The sequence below is a fragment of the Helianthus annuus genome, chromosome 7, assembly GCF_002127325.2.
Source record: "Helianthus annuus cultivar XRQ/B chromosome 7, HanXRQr2.0-SUNRISE, whole genome shotgun sequence".
Taxonomy (NCBI): Eukaryota; Viridiplantae; Streptophyta; class Magnoliopsida; order Asterales; family Asteraceae; genus Helianthus; species Helianthus annuus.
In genome coordinates this window covers 66,079,002-66,097,580 of record NC_035439.2, presented here as the reverse complement: position 1 = coordinate 66,097,580, position 18,579 = coordinate 66,079,002, and the positions used below count along the sequence as shown (strand labels likewise).

Below are 18,579 nucleotides of genomic sequence, written 5' to 3'. Positions count from 1 at the left end.
TAGTCCCTGACGCGGATAGGGTTAGTTTTCCCAGTTAAGTGGGGGATAAAATGACTAAAATGTCCTTAATAATAAATAAATAAATAATTCAAGTGGGGACCAAATTTTATATTATTTTTTTTTTTGGGTAAAGGGTTACCCCGGTAAATTTTATTCAAACCAAAAACCAATAAAACAAGTGAGGAGCAAAACACACCTCAGTTCTCTCGAAAGACATGCCTAACGAGAGTTAAAACAAGCGAAACAAACACGCAAACCAAGAACACACCAGACAACAATGACTACAAACTCAAACTAAACTAGCCATAATCATCATTCAGCAACTATAATCCCCCGCGGCAGCGCCCACTCTTGCAAAATTCTATCCGAATGGATAGATTGCTTGAACTTCATCGATTGGAGTTTCAAACGAACCGTAGATAAAATGACATTGACCAGCTGATCGTGATCCCTTCTTTTCCTTGTAAATAATCGTCTGATCGTGATCCCTTCTTTTCCTTGTAAATAATCGTCTGTTTCGTTCATTCCATATAAAATAAGCTGACGCACTAACCACAAGTCTTGAAATAACATGCGTTGCCTTCTTCGAATTCACTACCCCCATCAAGTGGTCAAAGATATCACTCCATCTGTTAGAAATAGCTCCCATGTCTGCTTTAGCTTTGACACCATCCCAAACACGAGAAGCATAGCCACACTCAAAAAACAGGTGCTCATGTGAGTCTGGGCCAGAAATACACAACGAGCAACACATTAGATTAAAATTCGCATTACCCGAGGTATTCCATTTGCACATAACGTCTTGAGTTTTCAACTTCTTATGTATTATAAGCCACATTATAAACGAATGTCTCGGAATAGCTTGCGGGAACCAGATCAGATTAGACCATTGGATCTCCGGTTGAGTCACACGAATGTCATCCCAAACCGAAGCAGTGCCAAAATCAATGATATTCCCCAGCCTACTCTTCCACACCAACTTATCATGCGTCGCGTCATCCAGATTAATATCACTCAAAAACCCCAACATTGGAAACCGATTAGACCACATCAATGGCCAACGCCATCCATCTCGGCCACGAACATCACAAAGCTTTGTTTCCAAACTGAACCCCGCATTAGCAATTATTCTAGGAGTAAGTATCGAAAAAAGAGGACACACTTCATCCCATTTATCAAACCAGACGAACGTAGTCTTACCATTACCAACGTTAGTCCATACATGGTTTCGAATATGAGATCTTAGACTTAGCATTTTTCTCCAACTCCATGTTATGTTACTTTTCACCGGGACATCCCAAAACGATCTACCTTGGAGACGATACGAATGGATCCATCTAACCCATAAAGATTCCCGATGCGTAAAGACACTCCATATATGAGCCGTCATTAATGCGTTGTTCATATCGGCAACTCTACAGATCCCCAACCCACCCTCATGCTTTGGCACACACACAGATTTCCATTTTACTTTAGCTTTCCCCTTAATATCATCCCCTTGAGCCCATAAGAACCGTTTCATCCTATCTTCCAGCTCCTTAATGATACGCTTAGGGAGAATAAAAACCGAGGCCCAGTACACGTGCAAAGATGAGAGAACAGATCGAATCAACTGAAGTCTTCCTGCGAACGATAAGGACTTATTTCTCCAGTCCGTAATCCTTACCTCCATATTCTCAACAAGTTTTTTACAATCCTTGTATTGAAGTCTAGACGAAATGAGCGGCACACCTAGGTACCGCACCGGTAACACCCCATCATCAAACGACATTATGGAACGAATACTATGTTTCACATGATCCGGCACATTACCAAAGAAAATCGTGCTTTTACCCATACTCGGCACAAGGCCTGACATATCCTTGAATAAATTAATCGCTTCCATAATTACTTTGACCGACCGCTGATCACCCCTAGAAAAAAGAAACAAATCATCGGCGAAGCATAAATTAATAAGTTTTTGCTTCTCGCATTTGCTATGATATCGGAAATCTTCGGACCTCATAACCTGGCTTTGCAAAATAAGCGTAAGAACCTCCATTACAATGGTAAATAAATAAGGAGACATCGGATCACCTTGACGCAATCCCCGTCTACCTTTAAAGTAGCCATGAAGGTTTCCATTAATAGCCAACGAGAAAGATGTGGAAGTGACGCATACCATGATCCATCTAACCATCTTCTCATGAAAACCAAAACCAACCAAAGTTTTTTCAAGAAAACTCCACTCAACCGTATCATAGGCCTTCTGGATATCCACTTTGAATGCACATCTAGGAGGGCCAACATTACGGTGATAGTTATGCATAAGCTCTTGGGTCAGTAAGATGTTGTCAGAAATCCTTCGCCCAGGCACAAACGCGGACTGATTAATGCTCACAATATCAGCCAACCCCTCCTTAATCCGATTCGATATAATCTTGCTAATGCATTTGTAAATCGTGTTACAACACGAAATCGGACGATAATCAGTAATTAACAACGGGGTACTCACTTTAGGAATCAGCGAAATGATTGTATGGTTAAGTTGCTGAAGCAGTTTACCTTTATGAAAGAAATCCTTTATCGCCCTACAAACATCACCCCCAACAATGTGCCAAGCTCTTTTAAAGAAGATTGAAGTGTACCCGTCCGGCCCAGGGGCTTTATTTCCGGCTATAGAAAACATTACCTTCTTTATCTCATCATCCGTGATTTCTCGAACCATGCTTAAAGCTTTCTCATTAGGCAAAACATTAGTAAACAGATCTGGAGAAGGATCTATATTAATATTACCGACACCTCCAAAGAATTTTGAGTAATAATCCACGAAAGCTTGCGGCACCATACCCCCTTCAAGAAGATTACCATTAGCATCCCTAATAGAGAAAATCCTGCTCCGATGATTCTTAGCTTTAACAACATTGTGAAAGTATTTGGTATTCATATCACCCAAGGCCAGCCAATCAACCTTAGATTTTTGTTGTAAGAACAAAGCTTCATCTTTGACCGCCGACATGTACTCTTTAAGCAACCGAGCATGCTCATTCGAAAGACTTGTACTCAATGGATTAGCATCAATAGCCCGTTGACATTCATCCAAACACCGCCTAGCCACCTTCACTTTTTCATGAATATTCCCTTGTTTATGAAGCAGTTTCCGTAACGGAGTTTTCAACGCTTTAAGTTTCATAACCACCTGGAACATCCGGACCCCCTGAACATCCGAGCCCCATACCTGACTAACTTCATCTAAAAAACCCTCCTTGTCCGCCAATAGTTCACAAATTTAAAAGGTTTATCCCTCGTCACATTCGGTAACACCAAAATACATGGAGAGTGATCTGATATACGGTAAGGGTGGAAAGAAGCAGCAGCCGAGGGAAACGCATCAATGAATGGAGTATTCCCAAGAATACGGTCAATCTTTTTAAAGACAGCCCTATGGTTTCGTTGTTTATTCGACCACGTATAATGCAACCCTAAGCTATTAATATCAAACACTTCAATATTATTCACGCAATCCTTAAAATCCCTCATTCCACTACTGCGCATAGACGAACCGGTCAAAGAATCCTCCAAGTACAAAGCAGAATTAAAATCACCCATTATAACCCACGGATTATCTTTCATAAAGGAATAATGAAGAGACAAATTACTCCACAAAATCCGACGATTCTTGTAATGGTTATCAGCATAAACAAACGAACAGAATAAAGTTTTATGGTCTATCTTAAACACAATCTGGGTATGAATAACCTGATCCGTTTGCGACAAAACCATAACATCAACCAAATTAGCATCCCATCCTATCATAATACGCGTCCCTCTAGTACAGCAACCAGAGTTAGTAGTCCAGCTCCATGACCTACATACTTTCTTACAAACATCCGAGACATTGGACGCATCAACATGGGTTTCCATTATCGCACACACCTGTAAATGATTATCAGTAACTACTTGTCGAACCTCTTTTTGTTTGAGAGGCCGGTTCAAGCCCCTAATGTTCCAAGCAGCAAGGCTACCCATGGATACCCGCTTGACCGGGTGTGCTTGCACCCTCAGAACTTTCACCATCCAACTTCTTATCCAAAAACGCTGGGATTTCAGCAAGTAACTCATCAACAGCCACCCCTTCATCAACAATTTCCTCATATCGATCAGAATTGACCACTGGCTGGTTCTCCTTCTTCTTCGTTACATCATCCCCCTTATTCACCTTCGAATTATTTGCCACCGGCTCATTAAGAACGTCAAACTGATTGGATAAAACTACACGAGAAGTAGAAGGCCTCTGTCCTTCAGATTTGTTATTCACCACCGGTTTATAAACCAACTTCTGCTTCTGGACTTTAACCTGATAATTCGACCGACCACCCTTTTTATTTTTACTTTGCACATCTTGAAATTCATCATTCTTCTTATGAGCTTCATCATTAGTAATCGGTTTCGTACTCTTTGGGCATGACCTAGAATCATGTCCGAAAACACAACAATGTGGGCATCTTAAAGGCTCCCAGTCATACTCCACCTTAAACTCTGCTTTAGAAAATCCATTACCATCCATCGACGGAACAGCAACCACAACAGTTCGTTTTAAGTCTAAACCAGCATTAACTTCAATAAGAGCCCGAGCAAAACTGCTATGACCCCAGGATTCAGCACACATCGATGCCGTATACGAATCAACCATTTTCACCCAGACCAAATTTTATGTTAAAAACCTAAAAGCATCATCTTCTCCATAACCTCACCTCCGCACCTTTAACCTGCCCAATGTCCCAATATCTCCAACAACAACTAATGTCACGGCCCCCGACCCGGTTTGACCCGTTTCAGGAGCCGCGGGACAGGAATCCCGTGGTATTTAATTTAGGCGACAGCGGAAGTCTTTTTAAAACAAGATCTTTTAATAATTCAAACTGCCCGTTTTATAGCTGAGGGATAAATCCCATAATTTACAATAATATGATTTCTCCCGGAAATCTTTTATTTTCAAAACATGCTTCTTTTATTTATTTACACTGAGCCACTTTTCTAAGCTGGGAGTGCTTCACGGCACTTCTCTTTCTTTGCTCACAACATATCACCTGAAACATGTTTGAAAAAGGTTTTGTCAGCGGGGAAATACTGAGTGAATCATTCATTTTACTGAAACGACACATTTGTTATAAATTACAGTATCAAGAGCGATTACAATGTTTCAGATATCAAACCAACTACCCACAGTACTTGTCACTCGAACATCCATCGGTAGCCTCTTTGCCCGATGGTGTCTGTGACTATGCTCATATCACTCATTGGCTAACTCGTTGTCCAATAGTGACGGTTATCAAGTAATGTATACAAACCCCACATACCGACTATAATTTGGTGATTACATAGACTTAATCCCTGTAATTATAACTTTGAAAATAATTTGGAGTTTTGTAAAACAGTTGATAAAAAAGAGAATGACTCACTTTGCAGATTTACGAGCAGAGTATAAGCTTTACTGATTAGCCTTTTAACCTAATTTAAATAACAATGCACACACAAACGGGATTAGTAACTAATTCAGCAGTTACGTCAATTCACGAGATTAAACCCTCACAACTATTATCAAGTGCGATACTTAACAATCCAATGGATTCACAACGAATGATAGAGCATAGTCCGAATTCGAACAGCACTCAAACATTCAAGTCGAAATCACAATGAATAACAAAGTATAAGCTCAATTTGAGCAGCACTCGGAAATCGTTGGATAGTTATAATCGATCGGACGTTGAATCGTAATAGTGATCGAGTTATTTCTCTGATTGCGGCAGCACCTCGTGATCGTGTGTGTGTTTATTGTACTGTAACTATGATAATTCGACGTACACAGAATGTATAAACGTCGTTTCAACTCCTCTGTGCAAGTCCCAAGGTCGGCTATTTATAGCAATTTTTGGGTCTCCCTTACGGACCGTATGCCTCAACCCTTACGGTCCGTAAGCTAAGCAGTCTAATTCATAGGCTGCCTAGACTCGGGACTAGCTTGGGTGATTCAACTATTTAACCAATCAGAGCATAGCAATGTTTAAATTTAGATAATTATCAACTAGGGTTTGTCCCCCTTGAGTTTTAGGGGCCCTGATCCTGATTTCGATTGTTCTGAAAATTTTAGGGTTAGTGCAGAATTACTTGGGTGTCTTAATTAGGGTTTTCTTATTGACTAATTATTGTCCTAATTATTGATTTTAGTGGTAGTTGTTACATCCTCCCCACCTTGAGAAAAATCTCATCCTCGAGATTTATTGAAATAGATGAGGGTACTTTTGCTTCATTTCTGATTCCAGTTCCCAAGTGTACTCTGGTCCTCTCTTGGATTCCCATTTGACTTTTACTAGCACTAGTCGTTTGTGTTTGAGAAACTTGATCTTCTGGTCTTTTATTTGTAGGGGTTTCTCTATGAATTTCAGCTTTTCATTTACCTCTATATCTTGAAGAGGTACTACCAGGGATTCGTCTGATAGACATTTCTTGAGATTGGATATATGAAACACATCATGTACGCCAGCTAATTCTTCTGGTAGTTGTAAACAATAAGCTACTGGTCCTATTCGTTGGATCACTGGGAATGGTCCAACATATCTGGAACTCAGTTTTCCTTTCTTACCAAATCGTACTACTCCTTTCCAAGAAGATACTTTCAAAAGTACTTTGTCTCCGACTTGAAATTCTAACGGCTTGCGGCGATTGTCCGCATAGCTTTTCTGGCGATCTCTGGCTGTCTTTAATCTTTCCTTGATTTGTGTTATTTTGTCAGTGGTTTCTTGCACAATCTCTGGTCCTGATAATTGACTTTCTCCTATCTCTGCCCAACAAACAGGAGTTCTGCACTTGCGTCCATACAGTGCTTCGAATGGAGCAGCTTTGATGCTCGAATGATAACTATTGTTATAGGAGAATTCAATTAATGGCAAATGGCTATCCCAATTACCACCAAAATCGATTACACATGCTCGGAGCATGTCTTCCATTGTTTATATCGTCCTTTCACTTTGTCCGTCCGTTTGAGGATGATATGCAGTACTTAAATTAAGTCGAGTTCCCATTGCCTCCTGGAAACTTGTCCAGAAACGGGAAGTGAAACGACTATCTCTATCCGATACAATGGAGAGTGGGACTCCATCTAAGGATACTACTTCATCTACATATAACTTGGCTAACCTTTCCATGCTAAAGGTTTCCTTCATTGGTAGAAAATGAGCTGATTTGGTTAATCGATCCACAATTACCCAAATAGCATCATTACCTTTTCTGGTTTTGGGTAACTTAGTAACAAAGTCCATTGTTATGAGTTCCCATTTCCATACAGGCATTTCTAGCTGTTGTAGTAGTCCTGAAGGTTTCTGATGTTCGGCTTTAACTTGTGAACAGGTTAAACACTTAGATACGTATTCGGCTATATCCTTTTTCATTCCTATCCACCAAAAATTATTTCTTAAATCTTGGTACATTTTATTATTTCCTGGATGTATAGTATACCTTGATTTATGAGATTCTTCTAAAATCTTATTTCTTAATTCTCTTTGTTTAGGTACCCAAATTCTTTTCTTGTGGAATCTCCAAATTCCATCATTTCCTTGTTCTAGTTCCTTTAGGTAACCTTTCATTCCTTCGGCATCGTCCTTGATTGCCGTTTCCTGAATTTTCTTCAATTGTTCCATTAAATTTAATTGTAGATTTAATCTAAGAGCACGGACTCGTCTTTGCTTTTCATGATACTTACGACTTAAGGCGTCTGCGACTACGTTCGCTTTTCCTTCGTGATATTGAATATCATAGTCGTAATCACTTAGGATTTCCATCCACATTCTTTGCCTCATGTTTAACTCTTTTTGCCCAAATATATACCTTAAACTCTTATGATCCGTATAGACGGTAAACTTACTTCCATACAGATAATGTCTCCAGATTTTAAGGGCAAAAATTATGGCTCCTAATTCTAGGTCATGAGTCGTGTAAATTTCCTCGTGCTTTTTCAATTGCCTAGAGGCATACGCAATTACCTTTTTGCGTTGCATCAACACACATCCATATCCTAAATTTGAAGCATCACAGTAGACTTCAAAGTCTTCTGTTCCTTCGGGTAAAGCTAAAATTGGAGCATTCGTTAATTGGTGTTTTAGAATCTTAAAAGCTTCTTCTTGTCTAGGTCCCCATTCAAACTTAACGGCTTTACAGGTCAGCTTAGTTAAAGGTACAGCTGTCCTAGAGAAGTTCTTAATAAATCGTCTATAGTATCTAGCTAAGCCTAGAAAACTTCTAATTTCCATAGCTGTTTGTGGAACCTTCCAATTTGTGATTGCTTCTATTTTAGCAGGATCTACGTGAATTCCTTCGTGATTTACCATATGCCCTAAAAATTGTATTTCCTGCAGCCAAAATTCACATTTCGAGAATTTGGCATAAAGCTTTTCCTTTCTTAACAAAGTTAAGAGTACATGCAAGTGCTCACAATGTTCTTCCTGGCTTTTAGAATAAATAAGTATATCGTCAATGAAAACGATCACAAATTTATCCAAGTATGGTTTACAGATCCTATTCATCATGTCCATAAATGCGGCTGGAGCATTTGTTAGTCCAAAGGGCATGACTGTAAACTCATAATGTCCATACCTAGTTCTGAAAGCAGTTTTAGGTATGTCCTCCTCTTGTACTTTCAACTGGTGATATCCAGATCTTAAGTCTATCTTAGAGAAATACCTAGCTCCTTGTAATTGATCAAAAAGATCATCAATCCTAGGTAGTGGGTATCGATTCTTAATTGTAGCCTTATTCAATTCCCTATAATCGATACACATTCTCATCGACCCGTCTTTCTTTTTCACAAACAACACTGGTGCACCCCAAGGGGATGAACTAGGTTGTATAAATCCTTTGCTTAGTAATTCATCTAATTGTTTTTTCAATTCTAGCATTTCAGTAGGTGCTAATCGATAAGGTGCTTTAGCTATTGGTGTAGTACCTAGAATTAGATGAATTCTAAACTCTACTTCCCTATCCGGTGGTAACCCAGGTAATTCTTCTGGAAAGACATCTGGGTATTCTGAAACTATAGGGATGTCCTGGAGTTCCTTACTTTTAGTGTTAATGATTACAGAAATCATATATACCATTTCTTGTTTCCTTGAATAACTAGCCAATTTCATTACTGAAATAAATTTCAGTGGCTTTCGAGGTCTATCTCCTGTAATTAGAATTACTTCTCCTGTGGGGGTACGGATTTCTACGGAATTCTTATCACAAAGGATTCGAGCATGGTTGGCTATTAACCAATCCATTCCTAACACCACATCGAATCCGGCTAATTTCATAGGTAATAGATTTGCAGAAAACTTATGACCTAACAATTCTATCTTTCCTTCTTGCAACACCTTGTCTATGTTGACAGAATTTCCATCTGCCATTTCAACAGTAAAGATCTGCCTAAGGGTAGTTAGAGGTAAGTTAAGAGCTTGGCAGAATGAAGTATTAATAAAACTTTGGTTTGCACCAGAGTCAAATAATACTTTTGCATAGACGTTATGTACTAAGAACGTACCCGCTATCACGTCTGGAATGAGTTCGGCTTCTTGAGTGGTCAGTTGGAATGCGCGAGCATTCCTCTTGGTTGTCCCTTCAGTTGGTTTGCCTTTGTTATCTGCTGGTTTAACCAATTTAGGGCAGTCGGGTTTGAAATGCCCTGCTTCTCGGCAGTTATAACAAACCCTGGTCTTTCTCCTACAATCTTCCTCACGATGTCCTATCATTTTGCAAAAATTGCAGGTCAGGTTGCATTTTCCAAAATGTTTCTTTCTACAATTTCTGTAGAAAGGAGGTGAAAATGATTGCCCTGTTCCTATTTTCTTAGTATTACCCATACGAAATCCTTGGGTAATCTTCTGGGCCAATTCCTTCCTTCGATCTTCTTCCCTTGTGCGTACTAGTTCATCGGTTAAGGTATTTGCTAACTCCACAGCATCGTCAATAGTGTGTGGTCTTGCGGCCTTAACGATGTTACGGATTTCTCCGATTAATCCCCAAATATAACGGGAAATGAGTACCGGTTCTGGCGAAGCCAGGGAAGGTACCACTCTCGCATATTCGAAGAATGTCGAAGTATATCCTCGACAGTCTACTCCTATCATGTGATGGCTCAGGAACTTGTTGGCCATTTGTTCCTTTTCGTATTCGGGACAGAATTTTCTTTCTACAAGACTCTTAAATTCTTCCCAATTCATTGCATAGGCCACCTTTCTTCCTTTTACTTGTAGCACCGTGTTCCACCATTCTATCGCCCCTTCTTTGAATAGATTCGAAGCATACATCACTTGATCTTCTTCAGCACATTTACTTATTGCAATTACTGCTTCGGTTTTCTCTAACCATCGCAGTGTTGCAGTTGCCCCTTCATTACCTACAAATTCTGCGGGTTTACATGCAAGAAATTCTTTGTAAGTGCAACCAGGTGTTGCAGCTTTCATTCTTTTTGGGAGTGGGGCCTGTTGCGGATCATGATCGTCATGATTACCGCCTCCATTTATGCTGTTACTGCCGTTATCTTCCGGAGTACGTTTACTAGGAATTAATTGTTGTGGTTCGGCAGGTTTTTGAACAGCAGCCACAATTTCTGGAATAGCATTGGCTATTCCTCGAGCAATAAAGTTCTCAATATCTTGTCTAGTTATATACTGATCTTCCTGATTTTGCTCAGACTGATTTACTTCATTAATTGGTTCACTATTAGCGTTTTCCATCTGCTAATTAGTAGGAATTATTAGTGTCTAACTATTGATAATAAAATCACGGATAAACACATAAATCATTATAACATGCAAGCATAGCCAAAATTGTCGATGCCTCGACTTTTGTTTTGTTTTATATATTATACCTGCTTCAATACACACTGTTTATCTTACGTTGTTTTATTGCCCATTTTACAGAGTCAGTTTTACTATATTAGTTATAATACAAACAAACTTCTCCAAACCCTTCCTATCTTTTGGTTTGCTGGCAGTTTCAGTAACGACGCTCCCTCTCGTCGTACTTCCAGGAGATTTGTTCCCCCATTTCCCGGATCCTATTCCCGGTGCCTATCAGTTCTTCACCAAACTAACGCAGTTCAGCTAAATTTTCATAGCTCATTGGCGGATTAGGGATAGGTTCTGGATCAAATTGTGGGAGAAAACTATAGGGACCATTGACTATATTTTGGAATTGCCAGTCATTGGTCCACCATTTCTCTATTTGGCCTAACGGTCGTGTGTGGACTAGTGGGTCTGGAATAGCTGGTTCTAGGTTTATTGGGAATTGGGCTGTAACAGGGTAAGAGAAGAGATTGTCGTTGATAGGCTCTAGTGTATCACAATTATCCAGTAGGCGGTCTATTTCGTCCTGGAATGTGATTTCCTCAGGCTGCTTAGAGCTTTCTCCGATCTCTATTCCCTTTTTCTTTAGGTCTATCCCTATTTCTGTCCCTGCTGATTTGGAACTTTCTCCGGTTTCTATTTCCTTTCCCTTGCTCACACTTACAGAATTTTCTATTTTAGGGAGTCTCCTAGGTTTCCTTCTGCGCACTTTTCTCCATCCTACATATCTTCTCCTCTTTTTAGGTTTTGCTTTTTCCAACGGTGGAGCTTGGAATTCCAGCGGTTCCTCTATGTCAGCAATGTAACCAGTGAAGTTGTGGGAGACTTCAATTGGCACTGGATAGAGGTTGAGATTCTGAAATGCTTCCGACATCTCATTCATGCTGAGCAGCATATATGCAAAATGCACAAAATGCTAAGTTAAAACTTTGGAACAAAGTTTAACAAACAAACATTTTTATTGCACATTTAATTTGTACAACATAATAGGAAGGAGAACACACTCAGATTTATTTATTTATTTACTGGGAAGTGTTGTTACTAAACTTAGGGTTTTAAAGGTTTGCATGTTCTGCTACAGTAGCTAGCATATACAGGTTTGTCCATTTTTCATCTAAATTGTCTAATTCCTGGACTTCTGGATTAAACCTCACTCTCTTGGCTTGGGGTTTCTTTTTCTCTTGACCCTTTCTAAGAATTGAATTCCTTTTCTCCGTGGTAAGAGGGTTTTCATAATTTGCCTTACGGACAAAGATTCCTTCTTCTAAATTGGTGGGAGATTTGGAGGAAGAAGTTCCTGGTTCTTTAGGTGTACTATCCAATTTGTGGTAGATAGCAAAAATCTTTTGTTTACCCATACTGTAATTTTAACAATTAGTCAGTTAATGCACACATGTTCACAGAATGGCAATTAGAATTTTCCTAAGTACTTAAAACAGTGAGCTTAATCAGTAAGCTTAAAGCAGTGGCTCTGATACCACCTTTTCCTGTCACGGCCCCCGACCCGGTTTGACCCGTTTCAGGAGCCGCGGGACAGGAATCCCGTGGTATTTAATTTAGGCGACCGCGGAAGTCTTTTTAAAACAAGATCTTTTAATAATTCAAAATGCCCGTTTTATAGCTGAGGGATAAATCCCATAATTTACAATAATATGATTTCTCCGGGAAATCTTTTATTTTCAAAACATGCTTCTTTTATTTATTTACACTGAGCCACTTTTCTACGCTGGGAGTGCTTCACGGCACTTCTCTTTCTTTGCTCACAACATATCACCTGAAACATGTTTGAAAAAGGTTTTGTCAGCGGGGAAATACTGAGTGAATCATTCATTTTACTGAAACGACACATTTGTTATAAATTACAGTATCAAGAGCGATTACAATGTTTCAGATATCAAACCAACTACCCACAGTACTTGTCACTCGAACATCCATCGGTAGCCTCTTTGCCCGATGGTGTCTGTGACTATGCTCATATCACTCATTGGCTAACTCGTTGTCCAATAGTGACGGTTATCAAGTAATGTATACAAAACCCCACATATCGGCTGTAATTTGGTGATTACATAGACTTAATCCCTGTAATTATAACTTTGAAAATAATTTGGAGTTTTGTAAAACAGTTGATAAAAAAGAGAATGACTCACTTTGCAGATTTACGAGCAGAGTATAAGCTTTACTCATTAGCCTTTTAACCTAATTTAAATAACAATGCACACACAAACGGGGTTAGTAACTAATTCAGCAGTTACGTCAATTCACGAGATTAAACCCTCACAACTATTATCAAGTGCGATACTTAACAATCCAATGGATTCACAACGAATGACAGAGCATAGTCCGAATTCGAACAGCACTCAAACATTCAAGTCGAAATCACAATGAATAACAAAGTATAAGCTCAATTTGAGCAGCACTCGGACAATCGTTGGATAGTTATAATCGATCGGACGTTGAATCGTAATAGTGATCGAGTTATTACCCTGATTGCGGCAGCACCTCGTGATCGTGTGTGTGTTTATTGTACTGTAACTATGATAATTCGACGTACACAGAATGTATAAACGTCGTTTCAACTCCTCTGTGCAAGTCCCAAGGTCGGCTATTTATAGCAATTTTTGGGTCTCCCTTACGGACCGTATGCCTCAACCCTTACGGTCCGTAAGCTAAGCAGTCTAATTCATAGGCTGCCTAGACTCGGGACTAGCTTGGGTGATTCAACTATTTAACCAATCAGAGCATAGCAACGTTTAAATTTAGATAATTATCAACTAGGGTTTGTCCCCCTTGAGTTTTAGGGGCCCTGATCATGATTCCGCTTGTTCTGAAAATTTTAGGGTTAGTGCAGAATTACTTGGGTGTCTCAATTAGGGTTTTCTTATTGACTAATTATTGTCCTAATTATTGATTTTAGTGGTAGTTGTTACAACTAACAACCCACTTCACCCTCTTCAAATCATGGGAGATCCCATCAAAACAAGACTTCTTCAACCACAAGTTGCACTCAATTAGAGCAGTTGTAGGCAACAGAGTATACGGAGCAGACTCTGATTTGGTCGAATCACTTCCATGTCTGGAGATCATTTCCAGTCACAGTTCTGGGTTAGATAAGATCGATTTGGTAAAATGTGTTGAAAAGGGTATTAGGGTTATTTCACATCCACTTAACATCAAAAACTAACTGATGTTAGGCTTAGGGACTATCTGGGAACGAAATTGAAAAGTTGAGGACTATAGCTGTAATTTTAGAAAGTTACGGACTAAAGGTGAAAAAAGATCAAACCACAAGGACTATCCGGGCATTTAACTCGTAGGTAAAATAAGGGATAATTTAAATTACCGGGAGATGTAAGTTCACGGAATACACAAAAGCGTATGCTAAATAGCTCACGGACAAGATTCTTTTTTTTTGTGTGTAGGCTAGGCTTAGCCGTCTTAGTCCACGGAATCCTGTTTGACGTTATTTGATTTTTGTCTATTTTATCAAAGCTGAATATATATACTTATTCTGTTAACTTTGAAGATCAATTTATTTATTCTAGTAATTTTCCTTGTAAATTAATCCAAATGAAACTTCCAAATAAGAATGTTTAGGTGCAAAGTCTAAAAAAATATTTTTCTTTATATATTGTTTAAATATATAGATATAACTTATTGTAGTGTTGAGTTTCGAAACTCGAGTTTGCTTGTGGTTTGAGGAGTCAGTTTGAAATAAAAAAGAAGCCAGGGACAACCAAATGGAAAATCACACAACGACTTGATGACTTACAAGAGCGATTTGGATTGCAAGTTGCCCATTTAACATGTCATTAAAAGGGATTTTAAAATACAAGAGGGAGAAGAGGGGGCGTGTGTGAACCATAATAAAAGTCACAACTCACAAATTCTCAATTTAAACTTGTTTTGAAATTATGAGTCAGGTTAAAAGTTATACGTCTCGATTTAGTTTGAGCTCTTTTCAAAAAATTTCCTAGCAAGTTTCATGCCACAACTTATTCATATATCATTAAAATGCTAAGTTGTCACATCAACAAAAAATTAGCCCCTCACTTTGTTCAAAGTAATTTTAGTCTCTTAACTTTGATAATAATATGTTTAACCCCTTCAGCTTTAATTAGATTTTTCTTTGTCTTACACTTTACCATTTGGACCCTCGACTTTAGATTTTTTTTCTTTCCTTACACTTTATGATAATTACTATTTAGACCCCTAAACGTTCAATTTTTCCCTTTTACTTATTTTTGGTCGTTTCTTTTTAGTTCTTTATGTACGTAATGTTTTTCTTTTCTAAATTTCGTATGCACTGTCATAAGTAGGTTATTTTAACTGCTTTCCGGACCCGCCTGGGTATTCGTTTTTGTCGATACCCATACCGTAACGAATTTAACCGATAACTTTTTCTTGACTTTCAAGTATACCGTCGTGATGTGATCTTTTTATCGTCATGTAGAATATTCAGCCGCGATTTGCATATTTTTATCTGTGTTTCGAACCCGCCGTGGAGCGTGAGTGGTAACCCACTAGTCAAAGATAATTACACTAGGTGACGTTAACGTTGAGGACTTTCGTTAACGTTGCAACAGTTTAACGTATTAATTAGTTTTCAAGTAAGTGTTCCAGTATGTATGTAACACTAACTAATCATCTATTGATGAAGTACAAATTATTACAACCACTAATGGCTAACAATGTGATAAGGCAAAACTACATGGCAGTTGCTAATTTAGTGAAAACAATAGTGTTAGAGAATGTTAGTTGTCATTGTCACAAAGACAATGATGTGTTGCTAAACGCACATATAGAGAGGGGATTCTAAAGGAATCCTTTTTGAGCCTATTGACATCTATGCAATTGTTCAATCAAAACTGTTTTGAAGTCGAGATCGTCTGTGTGAACTTTTGCTTTGCAAGTTCCTTTGGGAACTTCGTAAATCACCACCCCGCAAAACTTGTTTAGCTAAAAACCATTTGTTATTATGTATTGTAATCAATATACAAACGTACCAATGCAATATGATTTTTGAATGTTTTATCTCGTGTTGATTAACTGAGGTTATTCTTTGTTTATTGTTTAGATTACGATGTGTTGATGATGAAACAATTATATACAGATCAATAAATCAACTAAATCCGCTACATTGATTGATCAGCGATCCTAAAAGAGGGTTCAAATTTCTAAATAAGCATTTTGCTTTTTTATAGGAGTCTCTTATGATACTAGTTATAGAAGCTAACATATAATAGAATCGTTAATCGTGTTTTCACTTATTCAGAGGTTAGGTATTCAAGCCCCGCATTGAGGATTTTTTTTTTTTTTTTGTCTATTTTGTTATATTAGGTTGTGCTCTTTTTAAATCTAAGTCAATTAGGTTGTGCTCTTTTTAAATCTAGGTCAAACAAACCTCTAGTTAGTTTTTTTACCTGTTTAATACAGTAACACAACAAGTAAACGTCACATGCTCAGTGAAATGCAAGTAAAACGAGATAAAAACATTACAAAGAAGATTGGTAAGCCACCATCAACTACTTACAAAACTATATGTTACATGATTCCATTAACGCATTTCTGAACCGTGTCTTGATCTTTATTCCATCGTTCAACCTCTCTTGCTAATAAACCTCTAGTTTCCTTTTCTTCATCGATATTGTCTTCTTCATTTTTCTTAAATTTCCTTTTGCTTTTGTTAAGAAATATGTTAGGAAAATTAAAACACATTTTCCCTTCTCTCCCTCTATGCATAGTTTGTATAGGTATAGCAATTGGCAAATTATATATTTGTATTCTTGTATATAACGAAATGTTTTACGATTATTGCAAGAAAGCCGGTCGTCTTACTTTCTCGTCTTTTAGAGACTCCTCTAAGATTCCTTAATTAGATATTATATGATGTATTAACCCTTACTAGTATCTAAATAAAAAATTAATATGCATAGACGAATCATAAAAAAGTTATTTATACGTATATATCCAAAAAATATTACTAACTAGTCGATTTACCCGTGCGCGTTGCGGCGCGGGTACATTTGAAATTTTCAAAGTTAAGGAGGTGTAAAAAGGGAGTAATAGTGCAAGGAGTAAAATTGCAAAGTCTAAAACTTGAGAGGTGGTCACGATAACAATGGAGTAATAGTGCAAGTGATAAAAACGCAAAGTTTAAAACTTGACTAAATTGTCGATTGCAAAAGGAGTTGGTATTTAAGAAACAACACACAAAGCATAATTTCAAAGAGATGATAAAAAAAAGAAAAATCCAAAAGTTGAGGGGGGTGGAAATACCACCGACATATCTTTTTAATATAGTATACAATATCTTGTATACGCTACATGCAAATCTTCTAAACAAAAGCTACATTGTGTTACTAAGATGCTTAGGTGTGGGTTCGGGAAGGGAGGCGGGGTGCGGACGTGGAGGGGGACTGCGACGGGAAACAATTGTATAGAGATCAATTAATCAACTAAATCCGTTACATTGATTGATCAGCGATCCTACAAAAGGTTCAAATTTCTAAATAAGCATTTTGTTTTTTTATACTAGTCTCTTACGATACTAGTTATAGAAGCTAACATATACTAGAATCGTTAATCTTGTTTTCACTTATTCAAAGGTTAGGTATTTAAGCCCCACATTGAGGATTTTTTTTTTTTTTGTCTATTTTGTTATATTAGGTTGTGCTCTTTTTAAATCTAAGTCAATAAGGTTGTGCTTCTTTTAAATCTAGGTTAAACAAACCTTTAGTTAGTTTTTTTACCTGTTTAATCAAGTAACACATCAACTAAACATCACATGCTTAGTGGAATATAAGTAAAAACGAGATAAAAACATTACAAAGAAGATTGGTAAGCCATCATCAACTACTTACAAAACTATATGTTACATGATCCCATTACCGAGTTTCTGAACAGTGTCTTGATCTTTATTCCATCGTTCAACCTCTCTTGCTAACAAACCTCTAGTTTCCTTTTCTTCATTGATATCGTCTTCTTCATTTTTCTTAAATTTCCTTTTGCTTTTGTTAAAAAATATTTTAGGAAAATTAATACACATTTTCCCTTCTCTCTCTCTGTATGCACCATTTGTATAGGTTTTATATATAACAAAATGTTTTACGATTTTTGCAAGGAAGCAGGTCGTCTTACTTTCTCGTCTTTTAGAGACTCCTCGATGATTCATTAATTAGATATTATATGATGTATTCAGTTGTACGAACCCATACTAGTATCTAAATAAAAAATTAATATGCATAGACGAATCCTAAAAAAGTTATTTATATGTATATATCCAAAAAAATATTACTAACTAGTCTATTTACCCATGCGCGTTGCAGCACGGGTACATTTAAAATTTTCAAAGTTGAGGAGGTGTAAAAAGGGAGTAATAGTGCAAGGAGTAAAAATACAAAGTCTAAAACTTGAGAGGTGGTCACGATAACAATGGAGTAATAGTGCAAGGGGTAAAAACGCAAAGTTTAAAACTTGTTGAAATTGTAAATTGCAAAAGGAGTTGGTATTTAAGAAACAATACACAAAGCATAAGGGCCAAAACCGTAAATTTCAAAGAAGGAATCAAAAAAGAAAATTCCAAAAGTTGAGGGGGTGGAAATAGCAATGACATACATTTTTAATATAGTATACAATATCTTGTATACGCTACATGCAAATCTTATAAACAAAAAACTATATTGTGTTACTAAGTTGCTTAGGTGTGGGTTCCGGAAGGGAA

General features: G+C 37.7%; 1 protein-coding gene across 1 annotated transcript; it reads right to left on the bottom strand.

The window, feature by feature from the left end:
- Positions 1–361: 361 nt before the first annotated feature.
- Positions 362–3,903, bottom strand: LOC110890853. The gene is made up of 2 exons (XM_022138506.1): positions 3,333–3,903; positions 362–3,231 (listed from the first exon to the last, which is right to left on the bottom strand). The coding sequence occupies exons 1-2, from the start codon at positions 3,901–3,903 to the stop codon at positions 362–364; spliced, it is 3,441 nt and encodes a 1,146-aa protein (XP_021994198.1).
- Positions 3,904–18,579: the final 14,676 nt, after the last annotated feature.